Source organism: Cebidichthys violaceus, unplaced genomic scaffold (assembly GCF_023349555.1).
Source record: "Cebidichthys violaceus isolate CVI_PGR_0920_01 unplaced genomic scaffold, fCebVio1.0.p SCAF_16, whole genome shotgun sequence".
NCBI lineage: Eukaryota > Metazoa > Chordata > Actinopteri > Perciformes > Stichaeidae > Cebidichthys > Cebidichthys violaceus.
This window is the reverse complement of record NW_027176329.1, coordinates 4,398,318-4,422,475: the sequence shown is the minus strand read 5'-3', so window position 1 is coordinate 4,422,475 and position 24,158 is coordinate 4,398,318. Positions and strand designations below refer to the sequence as shown.

At 40.4% G+C, this 24,158-nt stretch overlaps 2 protein-coding genes across 3 annotated transcripts in view; one reads left to right on the top strand and one right to left on the bottom strand.

Annotated features, from left to right (window-relative positions):
• The first annotated feature begins 704 nt into the window (after window positions 1-704).
• c1galt1a (core 1 synthase, glycoprotein-N-acetylgalactosamine 3-beta-galactosyltransferase 1a) lies at window positions 705-14,352 on the top strand. Of its 2 annotated transcripts, XM_068710554.1 has the most exons (4): window positions 707-780; window positions 911-970; window positions 4,242-4,906; window positions 11,244-14,352. In XM_068710554.1, exons 3-4 carry the CDS (start codon window positions 4,301-4,303, stop codon window positions 11,406-11,408), a joined length of 771 nt encoding a protein of 256 aa, XP_068566655.1. In that variant the 5' UTR covers window positions 707-780; window positions 911-970; window positions 4,242-4,300; the 3' UTR covers window positions 11,409-14,352. The 2 variants fall into 2 exon arrangements, with proteins under 2 accessions (XP_068566654.1, XP_068566655.1); XM_068710553.1 differs by having other exon boundaries at window positions 705-970.
• Window positions 14,353-15,371: 1,019 nt separating this feature from the next.
• Window positions 15,372-24,158, bottom strand: part of col28a1a (collagen, type XXVIII, alpha 1a) — a 33,730-nt gene continuing 24,943 nt past the window's right edge. The window contains exons 29-33 of the mRNA XM_068710552.1: window positions 23,467-23,502; window positions 23,339-23,375; window positions 21,105-21,253; window positions 17,400-17,679; window positions 15,372-15,544 (exon numbers count right to left, since the gene is read on the bottom strand). Coding sequence (XP_068566653.1) covers window positions 15,372-15,544; window positions 17,400-17,679; window positions 21,105-21,253; window positions 23,339-23,375; window positions 23,467-23,502 — 675 coding nt within the window. The remainder of the gene's footprint in view (window positions 15,545-17,399; window positions 17,680-21,104; window positions 21,254-23,338; window positions 23,376-23,466; window positions 23,503-24,158) is intronic.

Here is a 24,158-nt window from a genome sequence, read left to right as displayed (position 1 = left end):
GTCCTGCATGTCCTAAACTTAGTCTTTTTTTAACACTACATTTTTGCCTGTATTGGACAGATGAAGAGTGTAGTGGCTGGAAACAAAGGTCCCAGGGATGGAAACACAGTGGGGATGCTGATGCTTGATGACATGGGTTATAACCATTAGGATATCAAGGCGCTCCAAACAAGTCTTGATAAGTTTATATCTTTCTTTTGAGACAGATGTTGTGGCAATTTATCATGTTGTTCTTTTTAGATGTAACTTGTATTGCTTAACTCTGAACATTGTGTGCATGCAGACGACAACACACACTCGGCGCAATCCGAACTCACTAAACCCAAATAACAAATGTATCTTGTCAAAGGTATGTCTGACTTGCAGTAGTGTCATCCTGAGCTCACAACCTAACCCTAACTTGTTGTTAGACCTCCGAACCATCTGTGGGGAAGGAGCTCTATCCATTCAGTGTCTGTTCAATAAAATACTCAAAGACAATTGAGGGCGTTCACATCAAGTTTATTTCTCACAGGGAAACTAATCTTATCAACCACACCAAGCAACAGCATAATAGCCACTGTTCATGAAAGGAAGATTCTGTGTGTACAGGGTTTGGTGACGTCAGGATGTGTTAAATCGAGCTCCGCCTTACTGGATACACACATAGAGGAAACTGCGTGCGCGCTGCGTCTGGAAAAACAGAGAGAGAACTGCAGCTCGGGGCTCATCCTCATTGCCTTATTCATCTCTTCATTTTTAGAGCAAGTGACCGGATAAGTATCTCGTGCGCATCGAGCAGTGAGTAACTTGACCACTTATTGGACAATCAGGAGGATGAGGCACTTTAAGTCTGATTTAATCTTCACCATTGGAGTCATGATGGGATTTGTCTCCTCTCGCTTTCTGTTTGACTCGAACTTTTCAACAGACCAAGCCATTTACTTCACGTGGAATGCTAAGCATGAAGTCAAACAGCACGTGCACACAGGTAGGCACTGATTATATCCATACTTTATTTAATCGTGTGTTTTTATCCACATTTTATGGCTGATGCGCCACAATTAGAGGCGCCATGTCTTGTCTTTGTTATTCCTTTAAAAAGAAAAGTAAGTTCAGTAGTGTCAATGTGTGCATCTGCAACCTTAATTTGACTTTATTTATGAATGATGAATTGCATTATTATTTTATTTACATTCAAGCCACCTGTTCTTTGATATTTAATTTATCCTGAATTGCGAAGCTCCAAAGTCAATTTCAACTCGAGCGCTAATAAATCATTGATTATTCTCCTGCTGTTTTATAATGATAATAATTATAATAATAATGATCATACCACGGCGACTGTAACAGGTAGCCTCCATGAGATTTAAATAACCACAGCCATGCGTAATTGGTCGCGCGTAATGACCACTGTTCCGTTGGTGTTGGATGCAACACAGAACACAATCGGTGAAATTGCTGACGGATCTAATGATTGGTAGCGCTGCCACAAGTACCGAAGTGCCAACGGTTGTTAAACCCTCGACTGGGGTCCCCGCCGACCCAGTTAGTATACGGTTTTGTTTTATTTATCCTATCATTACAATTTTGTTTACTTTGTTCATTGTTTCATTTATTGAATATTTATTGGACCCGTCTGTCGGTCGTTTTGAAGGAGACACTGACGCTCATTTCCTCGTGTGCTCTGTCTATTTGTTTGTTTTACTCATTATGCAAAATAACTGTACATTTCCTAAAATATTAATAGTCAGTTTTCTTCAGATTAAATGAATTACATAACTATTGTTTTGACAAGAAAAGTTAACATTTTGCTATGCTGTTTGTATTTATAGTTATTCTTTTTAGTCCTTGATTGTTAAATGTGTTGGTAGGTTGGTAGGATGAAGGTTAAGAGTCTTGATCTAGATGTGGGAGTTCTGATAAAACCGAATTTAGCAGCTTTATAGATCTGATATAGGCCTAATGTATTTGTTTCCTCAAAAAAACATAACTCATTATAACAGCAAGCAGTCACAAGGCAACTACAATGACTATGAATCGGTTTAGTCAGGATGGGGAAAAATGTGACTCAGCATTCATTGTTAGGAGTTACATCTAAAACATTTCATCCTAAATCAAATAATTATAAAGTTTCAGCTTTTCTTGTGCTTTAAACAGTGGTATTCCTATATCTTAATTGTAGTAAACCAATGCAACAATATAACACTACTGTCACAAGTAAAAGTCATGCATTTAAGAGTCTAAGGCTACATCCACAATAATGGAGTTTTAAAACGAAAACGATCTCAGTCCACACAGTGTTTCAGCATCGTTTTAGAAATGATCTCCGTCCAGACTAAAACGCCTGAAAACTAATATCACGTGACTATTCACGTACACTGGACATGCGGGTGGGTGCCGATGTAAACAGGAAGTAGATTGGTTGCTTAGTTAAAAAAAAATAAGACAGAGTATTTTAGTCTTTAATAATGAAAGGTCGTGTTTGATACTTCAAATCTTCCTCTATAAATTCAAACAGACACAGTTTGTGGAACTTTTTTTTTGTTTTTTTTTAATATCTTTAATAATAATAATTCACTAATGTTGTTGTCATAAACTATTATTCAAAATAACTTATACATTATAAGTTATCAATAACTATGTATCAAACAACTCAATATACATTGACAGACTTTTTAGTTGTTACCTAAATCCCTTTGACTCATCTGTTGACAATGGGCAGGCCTTTAACAATAAACTGTAACAGCCCTATGACACTCGTTCACCCTCTCCTGTGTGAAGGGACTTGGGCTGGTACCGGCAGTGGTAGCGGGAGGGGCGGTGGGCCGGGTCATGGCTGCAGCCTCCTCAGCTCGACAATCTACAAAAAGTTCCAGAATCCTTAAAATACAGTTGCAGCTAAACAATTGGCTGAGCGATTAGCTTTCATTGATTACCCTGATCTCATTATCAAACTCTGTATGGCATCACTAACGTTACCTGCAGCGGACGAGGATGGACGGCTGCTTGACAAATAGACGTAAACTGTGCATTCCTGTACATTTATTTTCTGCGTGTTTGCCAAATGTTTTGATCGACTGCTGGTGTTTCCTCCCTTACTTTTGATGGTTTTATTGCATTTTGTATAACGAGAGTTCTCAGCATCTACTGGAGTAAAAGATAGCCACACTTTGGATCTTTTTCTTCTCTCTGCCATTATGTGTGTCTCATGCTGTACTCAGCCGGAGTTGGTGTGTGTGTCAGAGTAAAGCACAACTCGGCCCTACATGCAAAGACAGACACAGAGAGAGGCTGTTTTTTTTCCACGGAGATCTCATTCCATGACTTCTAAAGTAACGATTGCAGAACCGTTAACTCCGGACCTTATCGATACTCTGGGTATTTACTACTGTCTTATCGGTTCCTGTTTAGTACTGGGTATCGGGGAGCATCCTTAGCCATGTCTATGTACATTACGTCGTTATATGTGTCATATTCTAGCCACCGTGTCCTAACAACATGCGAACGTCCGAATATTGCGTCTCATCTTGTGATTATCTCTGTCAGCACTGAATCTGTTAAATATGCATTTCTGGTGTGCCATGTAAAGAAACCCCGTACCTATCAGCTGCGTGCTCGACATCAGACTGAAGGCGTGACCTACGTTTCTACTTTTCAAACAGAAAACAGATGCGGTTGGAGATAAAATATAGCCAACAGCAAGCTCATTTACCTAGATAAGGCTACGCCAGCCAGCTGCCACCTTTTTATTGAGGTTCTCGTAATAAAATGGGGTGGTATCGTACAGACAACTAGTCATTTCAACTTGATGAATCATCAGTTCCTCGTCCATTGCAGTGCTTTCAAAGCAAGTGACAGGAATGAATAGAGACATGGCGTCTGGCAAAAGTGAGGATATTCCAATAGAAAACCATGCAATCAAACTGATTTCGTGAGGGAGACCTGACAAAACTTGGTTGCCACATGGGGCCACCTCTTGGGGATATTTTGTGGCCACGAGCCATTGAGCCATAATTATTATCGAACTCTGCCATGATAATCACAGTATTGTGATTAAAGCAGATACCAAGGACAGTATTGTTTAGAATGTTTGATCACAGTAGTGAAACTGGTATACCGGCTTATCTCTACTCATTAATTCAGTTATACTCTTGACAACAGTCCAAGTGTACTGTTCTGATTAACCGTAGGTCTTAAACCTTCTGGTCTAAAATGTCCACGCAACACATTTTTGATACGTTGTCCTTCATTTCCTCCAGTTGAGAACAAGAGCTCAGCGGCTAATTCCCCTAGAACAACGCGGATCTTGTGCTGGATCATGACGGGGCCCAAGAACTTGGAATCCCGGACCAAGCACATCAGGAAAACCTGGGCCAAGCGCTGCAACAAAGTGCTGTACATGAGCTCTGTCAAGACGGACTTCCCCACTGTGAAGCTGAACGTGAGTGAGGGGAGGGACAACCTGTACTGGAAGACCATCCGAGCATTTCAGTACATCCACCAGCACCACCTGGACGAAGCGGACTGGTTTCTAAAAGCAGATGACGACACGTTCGTGGTCGTAGAGAATCTACGCTACACCTTGTCCAGATATGATCCTGAAAAGCCGTTGTACCTGGGTAGAAGGTTTAGCCCCTTCATCAGTCAAGGCTACATGAGTGGAGGAGCAGGTTATGTCCTCAGTAAGGAAGCACTGAGGAGATTTGTCAAAGGGTTCGATACTGGGAAATGTACCCACTTCTCCGCCATAGAGGACATGGCTCTGGGAAAATGTATGGAGATGATGAAGGTGGAGCCAGCGGACTCTAGGGACGTTAAGGGGAGACAAACGTTTCATGCTTTTCCTCCAGACCACTACCTGGTCAGGCAGCCCCCAAGATCGAGGCCTTGGTATCTGAGTTACGATCACTATCCCCCGGTAGAGGTATGCAACACACAAGATCCTGTTTAGAATCTGGATTTAGACTAAAAATGGCAATAAGACACCAACTATTTCTGAGTGGGATTTCATTCATATTGCAAGATTCTGGACGTCACAATTTACATCCAGTGTCTATGTCAGAAGTAGTGTGGCTTTTGTGTTGAGAGGTGGAAAGTAAAGGTGTGGATGCCAGGGTTTTTTTTAAGCACAATCTTTTCTTGAACAAATCTAGATAGAAGGTAGCACAGATATTGTGGGAAGAATTCAATGTTGACATTGAACGTACAAAGACATTACAGATGAACGGAATCTGGGCTTTTGGAGAATTGTCCAAAATGATTGCTCTTGTTTGGGGATAGGTTGACGTAAGAGTCTACAGCAATGCTAGTGGCTCTGTCAGGGAATGCTGACATCAGCATGCTAACATGCTACATTTTAGCATGCTGATGTTTAGTAGGTTTACTGTTTGCCGTGTTGGCCATCTTAATTGTGTGTGTTAGAAAGCTTACATTTGCTAATCAACACTACAGTGGAAACCTCTTATAGTGAACAGGTCTGTCCAGATCAAATTGATTACTATAAGAGGATGATTATTAGATAAAGTAAGGACAGCTTCGTTATTTTCTCACTCGTTGCCAAATCATTTGCCTTTTCCCTCACAAAGGGCTCGCTTGGGGTGAGGCTTTGCCGGTTTTTGGCCAGCTCTGGTTCACTGCAGCGCCGGTGGTGCATGCAGATGAATGACACCCCTTTTCCAGGTATCCTCGCTCACCCGCTGCACTGTTCGTTTGCATGTGCCTTTCCACTTTCGGGGGCATTACATGACCAGGCATTATCAATCCCCTGAAGAGGGACGACTTAAACCTCATTCGTTTTTCATTGACAGAAAATGTATTTATTTTTCCTTCATGATTTAAATGTGGACGCAGCATGGGCCTCAGGTAGCATTGCGAGGCATCATGGGAATTTCTGGAAATACAAAACTAAATAAAATTTGTATTAATGTTAGCCTACTGTAGTTTTAAAATATTTTCCATATGTTCATATATGAAAAGACTCAAATTGAACACTGTAAGCAGACTACTTGATTACTATAAGCAAGCTTTTTGATCCATAAGCGATTGATCACTGTAACCTTGATGTAAACACAAAGTACAGCATAGGGTTAAGTCAGTAGTTTTCCAGGCTTATTTATCGTAAACCAAAGTATTTGACCAGCTGAAAATTTTGCTAGATAGATAATCACCAAAGTTATTACAGTTCATCCTGATGGGGACATGAATGTTTGCACCAAATGTCATGGCACTCCATCCAGTAGTTGAGACAAAACCACATGGTGATCATCAAAGTCAATAAGATACATTATCTGGAACCATAAATGTCTGTTCGTAATCCCTCTGATAAATCAATAGATGTTCGATATTTCACTGGATGAATAAAAAGTGGTGGACCAACCCACCAACATTGCCATCCCTAGAGCCAGTGGCCTGTCATTTACTGTTTTGTTTTTTTTAAGATTCATCTAATATTTAGGGTATTGCCTGGTGATAGGATTACATCAAGTGTTCCACTTTCCATGCATGGAAATTTAATATCAGTAAAGGGTACAGAACAAGCAAATTCCGACAGGCCAAGGTGTTACCTTCTTGAATAGCGGTGTGGAAGTCAACCATGAGACACAACTTTAACTCATTCACAATACAATGCTTGATCTTACCTAAAGACGTCTGCACAGGTGTCCCTCACAAAAGCACCATGAGCCTGTCTCACAGAGCAGGACTAGCCAGTTAATGTCGTAAACCAAACACTCATGGAGCAGGTTCTGCTTTTGTTCGTTCATTGCTCTCACACATAATGCACACATTATGCACACATTATGCACACACACACACACACAAAGGAAGAAAGGCTATGTTGGTTTGTGAAGGGGAGAACCTCCTTCTCTTTACGAGCATCAGTCGCCTCTCACCCCTCACCCAGTCAATCAGTAAGACAAACAATTCTCAGTCAGATATACGGCTACTTGAAAGTTTTATTCTTTTGTGACCAGTTGTGTCGGAGTCAAACCCCGATGCTGCCAATATGTCTTTGCACACGGAGCATCCAGTTGCAGGCCAATGAGAATTAAAAGAGGAAATGTCACACGTCATATCGTTGGGTTGCAGCAGGTGGAAATCTTCGGTTCTCCTGAGTGAAGCCGATGCTAAAGTGTCTTAAAACTTGCATTCTCTCTACTGACCAGCAGGGGGCGTGTCCTCCGGATGCAAAAAGAAGTCTGGTTGTATAGAAGTCTATGAGAAAATTACTCTACTTCTCTCTTGATTTATTCCCTCAGTAAACATTGTAAACATGAGTTTATGGTCTCAATCTCTAGTTTCAAGTCTTCTTCAATACAGCATGATGTTCATTTAGTAAATGATGGTCCATTTAGAGTCAGATAGACCATAAAGCAGGGTATACTGTAGGGCGGGGATACCTTGTGATTGACAGGTCTACCAGAGCCATATATTGCGTCACTAAGTCACTCCTCCGCATTCCAAATATGGTAACTTCTGTTCATTGGTTGCAGAGAAAAAACATGCAATGGCCGTATTTGAAGGTGTTGCTGGCGAAATTGCAGAACTCAAGGCTTCATAACGGCAGTCCACAAACCAATGGGTGACGTCACGATGACTACGTCCACTTCTTATATACAGTCTATGGTTGTAACACATGCCTAGTAAAATCTGGTCTGTCGAAAGGCTCACCAGCTGGCGCACAGTCCCACTGAAAATGTTCTGTTGTATATCTGTTACCATCCATTCAAGCATAACCAAAACAGAGCAGACGCCATAACCTCATTTCTGGCCATCTGCTGTAATCCTCCAACATTGCAGCTCCAGTTACACTGCTCATGTGTCAGACCCCATAGCTCAAACAGTGTCACAGCCTTCATTCAATAGCTTTGGTTGTGCAACTGGTAGCGCACAGCACTCTGTCCCACTCCCGTTCAGTCAAGGATCAAGCTTGTTTCTGTTGTTTCGTTTTTTTTCCTCACGAGGCCTTCTACATCGTCAAGCAATTTTTTCTTTGCAATTATTTAATCCGAATATATTTCTTCAAGCTTTAGTGTTTGTCATGAGGACTTTCACACAGAACACAAATATATTGCTTAAAAAAAAAAGATATTCTTTTTTTTTGTGGACCTTTTCTGACATTTTTGGTTGGTAGTGTGAAGAATTTAAAATTAAAAAGCAATGTTAGTAAGTTTAATAAGCACACCTAGTGGTGGATATAATGTTATAACATGTTTATTTGAAGAAGTGTTAAATCATAAAAGTATAATCATTCTATGTATCAAACTATAAAATACAGTTACTGAATGTTTATGAGGGAAAGAGAGAGACCTTTAAGACAGGCTTTTCAGATCCGAAAACGACTGTATGGTAATGAGATGAGTTTGGTGAGCCGACTTCAGGAATGTGAGGTGTGAACAGTGGGGGAAGGAGATGTATTGATCAAGCAGAGATGTTGATCAATACAGCCCTATGGAACGAGGGGGGTTCGCTCTAGATGAGGACAGGTCAGACCAGCGGACACTATTCAGACATTATCCGGATCACTTAGACCAATAGAGAGCATTGTCAGAGGACAGGAGGAGACAATTGAATTTCAGCCAATCACAAAGCTGATAATGGATTTTGAAAGTAAACCACTGACTTTCGGGTATAAAAACATTGTTCGGAGTGAAGATATTTAGTTCTTGGCGATCTTCTTTTACAGTAAACTGGCGTTTGTCGGCCTGTTGGGGGGGGGGGGGGGGGGGGACTTGGCTTCACGAATCCTTACTATCGTTAGTGTAATTCAGTTTGTAATTGTCTTTTAGCTTCTGTGAATTATTAAATACTTTTTCATTGTAAACCGGATCCAGCTGACTTTTTGGCGTGACTTGGTCGCTCAAACAACATCAGAGTGAGAGGTCCGCGGCCTCCTGCAAGGAGAGGTCTCACAGCATCACAGTAGTCCAACCCAAGACATCAACCTTTGATTATTCCTTTCAACCTTGACAAAGGCAGCACAGACAAATTCAGTGCAGACCAGATCCACTCCTTCTGTTCTTACCTTTCACAATAAAAGCCCTAGACATATACACTGCATAGCTGTTTACCAGAGGGAACTCAAATTCGCTCAGACCATTTTCTTAAGAAGAAACTCATTAAAATAACTTACAATAGCTTAGGTCATAAAACAATTGGTCTCAGACAGACTGCTCTGGGTCACTAGGATCCCGGTAGTTGGTCCTCTGCCTGCGCAAATCAAGTCAAACTCTTGATTGATTGACGTTAAAAGCATTTCGCAATTTTGTGTCATTTATTTGTCATCCCTGGAGTGTAAAGGCCTTTAGTCTGTGCATGAGGACAGCAGTGTTAAAAACATACAACAATATGTCATCACTCACCATTCCTGCATTACGCTGGTATGGCCAATAATACTACTGTTAGGTTAAACTGACAAAAAACAACAGAGAACATAGTGACAAATCGCCCATCTTTTCTTCAAGTCTTACTATTCATGCATTGACAGCCATATGTTTTAAAGCCAACTGATATACCATTGTTTTGAATAAATAAAATGGCTTTTAGTATCCGATTACTGTATTTTCCACTTTTTCTATTGCTACATTTATCTTGTTTTGATGGGCTGTTTTAACTTTTTGATGCTGCAGTTACCAAATTTCCAAGTGGAGATCATCGTCTTAAAGGTCTGCTGCCCTGGGTTTTTTGGATGTTGCATGTGATTGGTTGTTAGAATCCTGCCTCTTTCATGTGCACAAGCTCACCTGGACTGCAACAGCCAGAGTTAATGGTTGGTTGTCAGACTGTAGTTGACTGCCAGAGCTTGGTGTGGTCAGATGCCTTAAAGAGATCCTGAGGAAGGTGAAGGGTTTTAGAAATAAGGTTCAAAAACTGAGCTAGCCTTACTGAGCCAAAGCTTGATCTGAGTTTGCATAATTTTGGAGTTGATCAATAGAAATAGGTCTTGAACTGCATAAATGTAAGCAAAATGTGTTTTACATCAATATATGAATACAATGATGCTATCATTACACCTTAGTTATACTAGGTGTGTATGTTGTTAAATTGAGCCTGTAGGTTCCACTGTATGAACCAAATATATTTCTGTGGTAATGATATAGTTTGAATTGAATCAGGTGTGTTTTTAACATAATGCTTATCCTATCCTGGCATCAGTGGGCAGTACCTACTCTTCTTCTCCCATCTCCATCACCTTCTCTCTTTCTTTCTCCTCACCTTGTCCCGTGTATCTGTTCTCCTCCTAAAGCCGAGCTTTGAGTTACACAGGAGTGATTGGTCACATGGTGTCTGTCTGGGGACGAATGGCATTCCATTAGTGAAATCGGTTCCTCTGAATCGGGCTTCGCATGGATTCAGCTGCCTGTCTGGTTCCCTCTGGTTGTTGATATAATCACATAACCACCTTGTTGAGATTTCGTAGTAACGACAAGATCATCGTTGTACAAAGTCAAGTTATTTGTAGTCATAAAATACAGGAGTATGGACCGCTGTGACCTCAATTGTTGGTAGGGCTATGTTCGTGAGCAGGGGCGTACATTTAGACAGTGCAGGCAGTTTCTTGTGGTGATTCAGATTGCCACCAAGGAAATATGCCTGTGTTCAAAAAAACTCAAAAATTAAAATGATAGTGCTGTCATTTGTTATATTCCCTCAAAAAAGCAAACTCATCACCATCAAGGTTTTTTATTATTTTATTATTTTTGTAAAATAGTCAGTAGGGTTAACAGAAGGATATGCTTATTCCACATAAACTATGAAGAATACAACTATTTAAAAAATAAATAATTTTGTATTTCCTTTGGTATTCTCATCATGTACAGATTTGCAGTGGTGATTGCTGGGTAATGTATCTTGAAGTTGTTGAATGTCAAGTTACTGTTTGATCATGTGACGGGACGATGCTATGGGGTTCAATGGGAGTTTTTAGTTTGTGAACTCCTCCATAGAGCCCAGCTCTGTGCAGTGTACGGCTTACAATGGTCTTATAGACAGATATACCAATGTCCTCTGTGGAGCGCTCCAGCTCCTTCAGGCTTACCTTTGGTCTCTTTGTTGCCTCTGTGATTAACCCCCTCCTTGCCTGCCATGAGTTTTTGGTCCTCTCTTGGCAGGTTTGGTGGGGTGCCTTATTCTTTCCATTTTGGTACTAGATTTAATGGTGCTCTATTAGATCATGTGACGGATCATGTGACACTTGGCTTGCACACAGTCTGAATTGTAACTGTGCTAAACTCTATTGTGGTTCTCTCTCTTTTTCTCTCCAGGGTCCAGGCTGCTGCTCAGATTTCGCCGTGTCCTTTCACTACATTTACGCTGTCCAGATGTATGTTTTGGATTACCTGACGTACCATCTGCGGCCGTATGGATACAAATACAGATTTAATCCGGATGAAAAAACTGAATTCAAGAGCACAACTAAGTCCACATAAAATGTTAGTGTGTGCACAACAACCTCTGCACTAACTATAGAAGGACTTGAGTGTCTCAGCAGGTTTCAGAGACAAGCTTTACTTACTCACCATTATATATTAAGATCTCCCTAACCATAACTTTTTAATTCAAGATTTTTCAGGTTAATAGTCAAGTATTCCTGATGGGCTGAAACTGTGAAAACTGTGTTGATGATGTTTGGGGGGGTGAGTGGGTCTTTTTTACTTAGCTGTTACTTTGTATTTAATAAGGAATGTAAGGAAAAATCTAATTTTCACATGATGCGGGCCTTCAATCTGTCTTCCTTATATTTCATCTTTTATGACTGTGCTACAAACTTGTACCGTTCTTCAAGAAGCTTGCCTTTCTCTGGGAAAACATCTGTGTATATTATGCACTGAAGTTGCTAAAAAGAAGCTTGTTGTGAAGTTTGGCAGCAACAAGGGTAAACCACATTAACTTTGTGACAGATGGGGTGTGGGGTATATCTAGCCATGCAGTGAAAAGACCTACTGGTCTAAAAAAGAGCTGACATTAAAAACTACAATATAAAAAAAAAACTACAAATTGTATTGATAAAGAAAAGATGGGATAAATGCCAATGGAAAATGATCATTGAAATGGTGCTATGGTATGCTACTGCAAACAAAGGTTTTGTGTATACTGGCCACCAAAATAATTTGCTGTCAAATGCACATATGTATATCAGTAGTAAACAGTTATGATCTCATCTCACTGGTACCATCTGGAAGGGCAGAAAACCAGCAGCACTATGCATAGTGTACCTGACAATCTAGACAAAGTCTGATTATTAAATACACTATGCATACTGGTTCAGTATGTCGAAAGGGTTAAACTGTGGATTTGACGCTTTCTGTATTTAGTGTTCCTTTGGGTAAAAAAAGTGATTCAATTATTCTTCCACTTCACTGTTATATTATTGTCTGACCAAATTGTCTCCTCTTGAATGACGAAGCAAGAATAACAGGACAGCTTTGATCCACACTTAGAAGAGTTTGACCTTTTGAGAAATACTTCGATACAACTCAAGTTTGTACAATAAATATGAAGCAACCACTAGCTGAGAGACTTCACTTGGACTCTAGCTTTTAGTCCTGAGACTTTGACTCTGGACCAAAGATTTGAGTCATGACTTGTGAGCATCTCTGTTGTGTACTCAATGTCGAATACCATATACTGTATGTGTGTTGCTCTGTGGGCACTTTCTAAAGGGTTATAAAAATGGACAATTTTTAAGAAATTATATTTTATTTATTGAAAAAAAGGTTTATTTTGTTGAACTACCATGTTCTAACTTTACTATTCCTTCTGGCATTTTAACAGTGTTAAACAATAAAACAATATATTTTACAGTCAAGTGTATCTGTCCATACAACATTCATCCTAATAGAGGTTAAACGATTTTTCTTAAGATAAACTAAAAACTACATCTTGAGAAAGCAATATTCAAGTAGCTACAACATGTGAGTATACCTTAATTGGGTTAAAGGGATAGTTTGGGTGTTTTTAAGTGGGGTTGTATGAGGTACTTATCCATAGTCAGAGTACCGTCACGCCCCCAGAATGGAGAAACGGACAGAACGGAATACTGGCACAGGAGCAAAGCAATATACTGGTGTGGAATAGACCAGCAGCAAAATGTATTTTGTACACCTAAAAGAAAGGATCACCTTAAAAAAAATCAATATCAGTTTAAGTATGCTTTATATTTTAAATACCAGATGGGGAACTGAACTTAAAGTGAAACTTGGCTTTGAAAAGAGCATAGACAACTTTCTCTTTCAGTTCAGTTGCCCATAGAGCATATGTATAGATGAACTGATATTGAGGTTTTTATTCGGTGAGCATTTTGCTGGCCCCGTCCACACCAGTATATTGCTTTGCTGGGGGCGCGCCGATCGCCCTCTACTGTAGATAATACATTGATTATGGATAAGAACCTCATACCCACTTAAAAACACCCAATCCATCCCTTTAAGAATACTCAGTGAGCTTAGGTATCAACATGCCCTTAAAGGCACTGCTGTTTTGTAGACAACTCCTAAAGAAACACCTAAAAACAGTGACCCACAAAAACAATAGCAAGACGAATCCCAGAATGAAATAACCTACAAGGAAAGGAAAGTGTTTTATACCTGTCAGGTCCTTAGACTACATCTGTAACAACAATATACATGGTAACTATATTCACATTGCAGGTGAAAGTTCTTCAATTCTGATGTTTTGCCCTGTGCTCTTTTCATAGTCATATTGTCATGACATAATTCTTACTGCCACATATAATTGAACCAGATTCAGACACAACTGTCAATGACTGAGAAATAATTTGCCATAGTTACCGACAGAAACAGCTTCACTCTGTTTGTCCACGGCTGTGAGTCCAAGCTGCATGGAATCGATGGAATGTGCTGATTGGGATGCAGAGTTTGAATAAGTGCTACCCTGAGCCTTCCACTTAGCGCTTATTGTTTTCATACTAGCTTGTTGCACTTATTGTATTCGTATTACTTATAGCACTAACTGTTTTTCTTGTTTCTGCCCTGTACTTTGGCTCTGAGTTATGCTCTGTTTCATGCTCTTAGATGCTTGTTTGGAAAAGGAAATGTACTTATGACTTCTGGTGACTAGTAGTTCTTTTGATTACCAATGTTGATGCACTTATTGTAAGTCGCTTTGGATAAAAGCGTCTGCTAAATGACTGTAATGTAATGTAATGTAATAAACGGTTTTGCATTCATTCACTGAGATGTGAAACCCTGTTATCTGTTGAGGCTCTGCTGTTCTTCAGCTGAACTCTCCCCCCCGTTTCCTAGTTTAACTTGACATCCTGGTCACACCGGGAGGGACAAGCACAACACTTTGAATGAGCTGCACTTTCAGAGATGCTGTTTAAACCTTTGATGCAAAATAAATGTATTGCACAGAAAATGTTCATTGCCCCCATTATATGATACATAGCTGAATGGTTCTTTTTATTATCTTTTTCACAATATGTCATTACCCAGGATTTAAAAAATGTTTAATATTAAATTAATTTATATATATATATATATATATATATATTGTTATATATTGTTATATATATAATATTTGTATAAAGATATTATATGCCCCACATGCTTTGAAAAAATTCTGCAAGCTGGTGCCCTTTTTAATGTTTCAATTTAAAGGAATAGTTTGACATTTTAGGGAAATACTCTTATTTGCTTTCTGACAGATGGTTAGATATTCAGACTGCTACCACTCTCATATGTCACGTGTCGCACAAATACACAAATTATCCGGCGGTCAAACTCGCTCGGGTAACGTGAGGTGAAAATTTGCTTAGCGTTTGGTTTGAAAAACAGAGGTAGCCTGTGACTTTAACAGTTGGTTATTCCCGATTCATTTTCAGCTATTCTATTTAAGGTGTGTGATTACAGTATTTTGTGTAACTCGCCTTGTGTTTTATTTTATATTATATCAAGTTTTAATCATGGTATGAAGGACTTGAGGGTAGTGGCTTGCAATTAAGAACTTTCAAGTGAGCTCAAAGCTGAAAAACTGAACCAGTTGACACAGGATCGCTGACTGAGTGTATAGACAACAACCGAAAGAAAGGCACAATAAAATGATTCGCATCAGGGATGGCATGTTGAACCCAGTCTTGTTGATTCCCCTGTCAGCGCGTATTGGTTTGTAGTTTTACATTTGGTTATAAATCCCAGAGCAGATATATGTAGTTTTCCAAAATGACCAGACGGCTAGTACATGTGCAGCAGTTAAAAATTGAGCAGGAGCACCTGCAGTGTGAGCCTGAGAGACAGTAAGGAGGTCCAAGCCTGCTCTCCATGACCTCCTTGAGCTGCAGCAGTCCACAGAGCGTCAGTCTGCTTCGTCCCTCGGCGACGGTGATGGAGCATGTTCACTTTGCACGCACCCTCTTCCCCGAACACAGCTTGTTACGTGTAGACGCAGGAACTCCTGCAGCTGGCTTCAGTCTCAAAGTTGTTCGCGTTGCCCTGACAACTTCCGTACCAGAACTGAGCGCAGGCGTTGGCCTCGGGGTCGTAGTACCACTTGACCACATACTGTCGACAGGGACCTGGGTCCAGAGGCTGACCGCACCCCTCAACTGAAAAGATAAGAAGGGCGCAATAACTCACTCCATGCTACGGTTTCAACATACATGTAGCAGGTCATCAGAATAACCTGCTACATGACACATCCCGTACTGACTGAGGCCCTGTTTAGACTAGGCATTCATTGGGTGATCCGACCACAAGTGGACCTGGCATTAGAATGCATCTCCAGTGACCACTTGTGTTCGGATCTCACTTCCCCGATCTGCAAAGACCAAATCGTTGTTTGCAACGGGCAGAAGGCAGCAGTGGTGCGCCGTCAGGGCCAGCTAAGCCTTCTCTGCTGGCCTAAACAGAATCACAAAGTTATAGCTATTTTATGATTAAATATTTTTTCTTAAATACAGTACATGTATTCTAATGTATAAAAATATTTTTCCCATTATTTTATTTCTTCATTGCACAGCTACTGTCTTCCTCAGTTGCTCTGCTTCCAGCACAGCTTGTTTTCAGTAGAGCTTTTATCCAATCAGATTTCACCTCTATGCTGTCTCTAGGTAAGAAGAGAGGCCCGAGGCCTTCAGACTCACAAGTGAAGCCTTTGCAGTTTAAGTATATGGGGACGATATTGTTGATTGTCATAGTCTTCAACCAATCAGATCTTTATTTTGACATGTTGGGTGTATTCTCTGACCTATCAGAGCCTTCTAGCTGGCCTACTAGTACGTCAGAAGTAACTGCTCTGCAGTAAGGCTGCGGTGTGCGCTGTGATTGGTCAGTGGGCGAGCACGTGACTATTGTGAACCTCAAGATAGCTATCAGAATTTAGTTGGAGTAATAAGAGTTCAAATTGAAAGATATGGAAGAAATTATGACATTTGTAGCATTTTGCTTGGCGTAGATTATGATTTTTTTTTACCTAGCTTTGTTTTTTTAACACTCATGGCTGAAGGAGGAGAAACAGATTTGTGAGTTGCTTTTGAAAACCGGTCCACCCGGTCCGGGCGCCCGCGGCCTAACTGGGATTAAACTCTTTGTAATCAAAGAAAGGAGGATGGAGTTTGTCTTTAAGTGATCAGCATTTGGTGAGTGAACTGCGTTTGTTTTTTTACATCTAATATCTGAATGGGCCGTGCCCTCGAGTTTGTAGTTGTTCCACTGCAGGTCTGCTGGATTGATTTGTCATGCTTTGTTGTCATATGAATATATGTGACTGTGTGAGGTTTTTTTTCTTGTCATTGTGTTAATTACATTGATTTTGACTACATGCATTGTCCGTTAATTACAAAGCATACCGTCATGCGCGGAGTTATTGTCCAAACAATTGAATCTGTTTGGGCTGTTTTGTTTAACAAAGGATTTCCGCCCAGAATACACGTGTAGAAACAAAATAACTAGTAATTTAAACCGAACTATGAAATGTGTGTAATGGATTAAAAGTTATAAAATATCCCTCTAAAATCTAGTGGAGTAGAAGTATAAAGAAGCATATAATACCCCAAGAAAATACAAATATCTAAAAATAGAACTTGTACTTGAGTACATTCCACCACTGAATCTGATCTCATCATTTACAAATACTTATTCAAGACTATACAGACATGGTATCTCTAAAACCTAAACACAATAACATGAAAAAAAGAGAAAAAAAGGCCTCCTCTAGCATGGCCCTGTATGTTTGGTCTCAACATTATTGTTACTGTTCATCTAACCAAACACCAACAAAAGGAACTGAAAAGAGAAAGGGAGGTCCACGTGATAAGCACCCTCATGATGTGTTGCACAACTCAAGATTTCATTTCTTATGACACCATCTTTTTTGTCATGTGTCTTTAGTAGGCAATAAACTTATCAGAAAAATAATATAACAGACACGTGTCAAAGGCTGTATCCGCTCTGCTTGTTTACCTGGCAGCGATGAGTCCGTCAGGGGTGGAGGAGGAGGAGGGCTGACCAGATCCTGTATGATCTCAGCCTCATGCAGCTGGCCAGTCGTAGTCTGAGGACCCACCACGGAGGTCAGCCCAGGGCCCTGCTCTCCTCTGCCACCGGGAGAGGCGAACGTGATGTCGGGCAGCTCGTCCCAGGGCTCCACCAACAGTTTGGTATCAACCAGGTTCTTGTCGGCCCTACCTGACTCATGGGACTGTGGAGTCAGGGCGGTTACTGTCTCCACTGGGAGTTCAAGCTGGGAAATAGAGAATCTCAGATCAGACACACTTTTACATGGCGGAGTTGTATTCAATGCAGTCTTCCATGCAGCCACTAGTGGAAAACAATGAAAAGCAACTTGCAGAGACTTGTTTTGAAAGACAGAATGGCTCAATTGCTGTGACATTTTTGGTGAATGCTTGGAGAAATCAGTCACTCACGCTCTGTACCTTGAATGATGCAATCCTTCTACCGATCGTCAAGATTTTATATCCACAGAGTCATGTAACTGACCACGGTGGGCTTACCTCGCAACTATAAAAGCACCTGGGTGAACATGCCCGCTCCTCTTTGCCATTACTTGCCTCATCCGAGACCGTGAGTACCATTATTGACCGCAGAGGTGAGGGACAGGGATAACTTTTGGAGTCTAACATCATATTTAAATAAATAACAGCCTGAATTATATCTGCAAACAAGCCAACCAATGTTGTACACATGCATTGGGGTCGCCGAGATGCACTGATCGATCAACGTTCGGGACGTTTCTGGGCATCAACCTCTGTCAGAACTAGGCCAGGGGTCACTAATAAGCGGACCCCGGACCGGATCCGGACCCAGACGACCCAACTGATGGATAATTGATTATACATTTTGGCGGAGCGCTTCTATTTTAACCTGCGCAGCTTTTCTAGCCTTTACGGCACTCGGTCAGTAGTCCAGGAAATACACCGGCCAATTACATGCGTTGTAAATCATCTCACGGGGGAGCTACTCAGCCAATCGAATATGTGTATTCTGAAACGCATTGTGAGCTGAATGAGATTTGCACACAGACACAGGAGAGACGGGGCGAGAGAGAGAGAAGTGGGAGAAGTAAGTGAGTCGGAGAAGCAATTTAATATGGCGTGCTCTAAAAAGAGAAAAGTGGACCATGAAAACAGAGTTTTTAACAAAGAATGGACTGTTATTTGTTCATTCTTTCTGCTGGCGCTACAAAACCACTCTGTCTCATATGTTCAGATACCATGGCCATTATTAAAAGCGCCAATGTGAAACGCCACTACGAGACCAAACATACATCTTTTGAGCAAACATACCCACTCCAGTCTGAACTGAGGGCAAGATGTTAAGATGTGTAGAAATTGTTTATTATAAAGTTGACTGAGACCGTTGATGTGAAATAGATTCAACAAAAGAGAAGAAATAAGTTAACTCCAGCCACACTCTTTCATTTTTCATTTTCATTAATTTTTCTAAAATGTATTTTATAGTATTTTATTTTTAGATGAAGCCCTTATTTTACTTGAAATGAGAGAAGAACATTTATTTACGTATTTCTATGTATTATTTATAATCCATCCGGTTAAATTTGAAAACTGAGAATAATTGTTAAAATATAATTGATGTGTACTTTCTTTATTTGATTTGAGAGTTGTTGACTACACAGAAATGTTGCTACTACTAGACTTCTTGAATATATATATATATATATATATATATATATATATATATATATATATATATATATATATACGGCACTAAATAGCGCAAGTTAGATATTATTGTAATGTACCGGACCTTTGCACGAGGAGATTTTCTCAATCTGGACCTTTTGGAATTTGAATTGAATACCCCTGAACTAGGCGGTAACCACTCCTCCTTCGAGTAAAGTCAAGAATCTTAAGACTTGCCTCTTCTCTCTACTGGCCAGCAGGGGGCGACTCCTCTGGTTGTATAGAAGTCTATGAGAAAATGACTCTACTTCTCTCTTGATTTATTCCCTCAGTAAACATTGTAAACATGAGTTTATGGTCTCAATCTCTAGTTTCAAGTCTTCTTCAATACAGCATGATGTTCATTTAGTAAATTATGGTCCATTTAGACTCAAACAGACCATAAAGCAGGGGATGCTTTAGGACGGGCTTAATATGATTGACAGGTTGCTGCCGCCACCAGAGCCTTATACGGTGTCACTAAGTCACTCCTCCACATTACAAATATGGTAACTTCCATTCATTGGTTGAGGAAACAAAAGAACATGGTCACAGCCGTAATCCAAGATGGCAACGGCGAAATTGCTAAACTCGAGGCTTCATAACGGCAGTCCACAAACCAATGGGGTGACCATGACTACGTCCACTTTTTACAATCTATGGTAAGAACGTAGCAACCAGTTGCCTGATCGTAAGCAAAAACAGCAAAATGCAAACAAAAGCACCTACAAAACGCACAAAGCTTGTTCCAAAACAAGAGTGAACTGGGGTTGCCTTTCACCCAATAGCGATCCCCCAAACACCAACTCAGGGGGCAGGCCTTTGAGGGTCATTGAGGCAAAGACAGATAGGCAGGTTTAATCTCTGTGAACTATGAATGGCATGCTAATCCATCCATGTTGAGATATTTCAGTGTGGAACAAAAAGTAGCAGACTGACCAACAGACCCTAGAGTCAACCTGAAAAGACAACTAAAGCCATTCTCAATACTAATTTAATTCCAAAATGCAACAATGTTTACCTGACAACATATAAATGTCAAATAACACTGATATCACACAGAGACAATGTTGTGGTCTAATCTGAGGCCAGAATCAAGCATAGCTAATGGCATGGATTTCATCGAGCTGTATTCACTGTGTCTAGCAAGCCACACGTCGACTGTTTACTGCAGCTGTATGAACACAAAATAAACAGATTTTGCTGTGATTTAATTGCAATAAACGGATAAAAGGGATGCTAAAATAACTACACAATGATGCTGATTCGTAAAAAGTCTGAATTCATGTTTTGTTAGTTCTCTCCGCATGACGACAAGCAAATTATTTATTTACTCATAGGAGCTTGGATCGATCGGTGCTATTCTATGCTAACATTGTAGCAGCTCCATCAACACTCAACATAACGTCATATATGCGTAAATACGGCAGCGTCTTTTTCATTGTTTGTACCATATGTTTTATACACATACATGTATACACATAGTTCCGTCTGGTCTCTACTAATCAGGTATCATAGAGCTGAACATCTACGGCTACAATTTTTCCTGATTTAACAACGGCCGGACGTCAGTGATGGCAGGAGGAGCATCTCAACGCTGATAGGGTTTCGCGACACAGCGTCACCCAAATTTTTCGCCCGAGAAAATTTCAACTTGCACTATTATCATATTTCTTTTACTATTACTGCTGTAATATCCACTGCTGCTGTTAAAAGTAGTAGTAGTCATTTCTGATATTTTTTCTGCTATTTCTCTCTCTCTCTCTCTCTCTCTCTCTCTCTCTCTCTCTCTCTCTCTCTCTCTCTCTCTCTCCCCTCCCCCCAACCGGTAGCCGATGGTTGCCAACCAAAAGCCAGAATACAGTGTAGACTGCTCTGCATGGAAAATGTCTCGAGATAACTTCTGTTATGAGGTCAACAGTATTTTCAAGTATAATTTTTCCAAACAAGATAAAAGCAGCATTACTTGGATGTTTTCCTCAACTGGGAAGTCTTTGAAGCGGCCGTCTTCTGGAGCCTCTGGGTGGATTTCCACAAGTGGAAAGATGGAGTTTGGTAGAAATGCCATTCTGTCATCCTGCTCACAAATCCGATTCAGTATTTTGCCTTCCAGAGCTGTACCAAAACAAACAATGAAACCGTTACATGTTGTACTTATCACAGGATATGATGGGTGTTACTGGGTGACTGACATGTAGTGTAAAAGCACTTTATTTACCAATTACATGCATACTATATATGCACATTATATATACGTACTATGCATGCACACTATATATGCACACTATACACACTTTGCACTACATGTCATTTACCCATTTACACAAATTCATACACTGATGGCTACCATGCCACCTGCCCATCAAGACAATCTAACCACCACCAGGCACAGCAATTTGGGAGCAATATGGGGTTAAGTATCTTGCCCAAGGACACATCGACATGGACTAGCAAAGCCTGGGATTGACCTTAAAATGGTCAAGGAGTTTATCATTCCTACTTTTTTGTTCTGTCTGGCATTTAACATTTTCTGAGTTTTTGGTACAGTTTCCATCATAATTTCCTGTGAGTGAGACAGCAGTTATCTTACCATATCCCTGCTTTGCGTAGCTTGTGTTTCTTTTCATTTTGGTGAAACTGCACCATGAAAGTCATGCTGCATTAGCTGCTAGCAATTGCTGTTTGCACAGGATACACTATCACTGGATTACTGCTGGAAACAAATTCATTTGGATTTGAAGAAAACAATGCAAAATCTAAAGTTTTGAGGTAACTGAAAGCACTAGAAAGACTACATTGCAGATTACAGACATGTGGGTGATGTCTGTGTGTTCTAAGTCTGAGAAGGGGTGCAAATCACCTCGATTAGGTTTAAGGGGGTTAACAGCATGTTATAGAAAACCAATGCTGTATGGATGAATTCTTTGATCAATGTTTCAGCATGCCAATTTTGCCAATCGTAAACAGTGTGATTGTTGTTTGAGACGACATTGATTGCTTACTGGGAAGTGCATTGAAATCATCTATGAGGTAGACATGCTCTTCATCAGGATCGGAGGCCATAACATCCACCTGAGCCAGGAACTGTTCATATAGAGGGTCGGTCTTGTTCACGACTCCTATTACAAACATCTCAATCCCCTCCGCGTGGGCGTCCGTAGCCGTTTCTTCAAACTGCATGACGTCACGGGGGTCGGCCTGCCCGTCCGTCAAAACCACGGCCACCTTCCTCACACCGGGCCGTGAGGCCCGGAAAAGCTGGTTGGCTCGATGGATGGCGCTGCCCGTGAAGGTACCCTCGCCGAGGTAAGGCATCTTCCGGACGGCAGCCTTGATATCGTCCTGGCTGGACTGCTGCTGCAGACTGACTACCACCATGTCCACATGGCTGAAGAGCACCACGCCAATCCGACTGGCTTCTCGGCTCACCGTCACGCGGTCGATAAGAGCGTTCATAAAGTCCTTCACCAACTCAAAGTTTTCTGGTCCCACACTCTCAGAGCTGTCTATCACAAACACCAGCTCCAGAGGGCTTTCTCTGCATTTGAGACCACAGCCTGGGCAACAAATATAAATTAGTGTGGATACAAAAACTTGAACCATTGCAAAACAAAAACTATGCATACTATCTCTGTGCAGCTTATACTCTTACCTGATGGAACAAAATACACTTGAAAACTTCAGTTCAGACTTTAACTTGTTTTACTATTGCCTGTGTCTTCACTCAACTCTGTTATGTTTTAAAGCATTTTTGTAGGACTGCATTACATCATACAAATGATCTAATATTGTATCTACTTAAGGTCAAGTTTGTAGGATTTAGGGGGATCTCTTAACAGAAATATAATCTAATATTCATTATTCTGTTTTCATTAGTGTAGAATCACCTTAAACTAAGAATCTTGTTTTTGTTAGCTTTGAATGAGTCCTTCATATCTACATAGGGGGCGGGTCCTCTTCATGGAGTCCACTGTGTGTTGTACCGCCATATTTCTACAGAAGCCCCGACTGGACAAACCAAATACTGGCTCTAGAGAGAGCCTTTACGTTTATACATTGTGCAAAGTATTCCCCGCTAGATGCCTCTAAATCCTACACACACATTTACTAGACAATATAGCACCCAACTAAGCAACACAAAAAGATTAAGACTGACTGAGGATTAAACTGATGAAAAACATGATAAAATGTGTAATTTACCACATATTTCTCTTATAATCCTGATGACCTCTTCTCTCTGTGTACAGAAAACAAATATGAAAAAAATAGGCTTTACATTTTAATGTCAAGATATAAAACTGTTGTTTGTGCCACTTCACTTTACTCACTGTGAGTCCTGGTTCTCCCTTTTCTCCAGTTCTCCCCTGTAAAATTAACCACACATGAGGAAGTAAACTGCATTGTCAATTACACATCAAGGGAAACATTTTCTCCTGCATTACGGTGGCAGTGTTAAACATGTTTAATGTTGTAGGCTAAATAAAAAAAAAAAAACTAAACTACTTGCTTTTGTTTAGTCAAAACAACTACTTGGTTAGGTTTAGTAAAACACCATAGTGGATTTAAATTGATATGTCTGTTACATTATTTACCATTAAAATAAGTCAAAGGCTACTTTTTGTTTCACACAGGACCTGAACACATGGGTGCAAGTCCTGTGTGTGTTTGTTTGACCCATCCACCATCATGACATCTCTTCTACGTGGACTTCTCCTGTAATTCAGGGGTGAAAGTAGGTACGGTCTAGTACTCCATACCAATAAAAGATTCAGTGCCTGTACAGGGAAGAGGGGACAGCAGCTGCCTATTTATTGACAGTAAAAAAAAAAAAAGGCATCTGAGGTATCCAGTCAATCATGTATGTCTTGACAAGTCAAGTTGATTCCTTTATATAGATCCAAGGGTGAATGGTCATATTTCTATGCAATAATATGATGCTAAAATGAATAAATGGCATAAATCAGTGATATTTACTAATAAACCATTTGCATTCGGCTGGCATTTGCAAACACTGGCAAGC

What these genes read in the sequence shown, in the direction of transcription:
- c1galt1a (XM_068710553.1), top strand. Translation starts at nt 817, where the DNA reads ATGAGGCACTTTAAGTCTGATTTAATCTTCACCATTGGAGTCATGATG. An exon ending in CAAACAGCACGTGCACACAG is followed by an intron (nt 971 to 4,241) that starts GTAGGCACTGAT and finishes CATTTCCTCCAG; the next exon opens with TTGAGAACAAGAGCTCAGCG. An exon ending in ATCACTATCCCCCGGTAGAG is followed by an intron (nt 4,907 to 11,243) that starts GTATGCAACACA and finishes TTTTCTCTCCAG; the next exon opens with GGTCCAGGCTGCTGCTCAGA.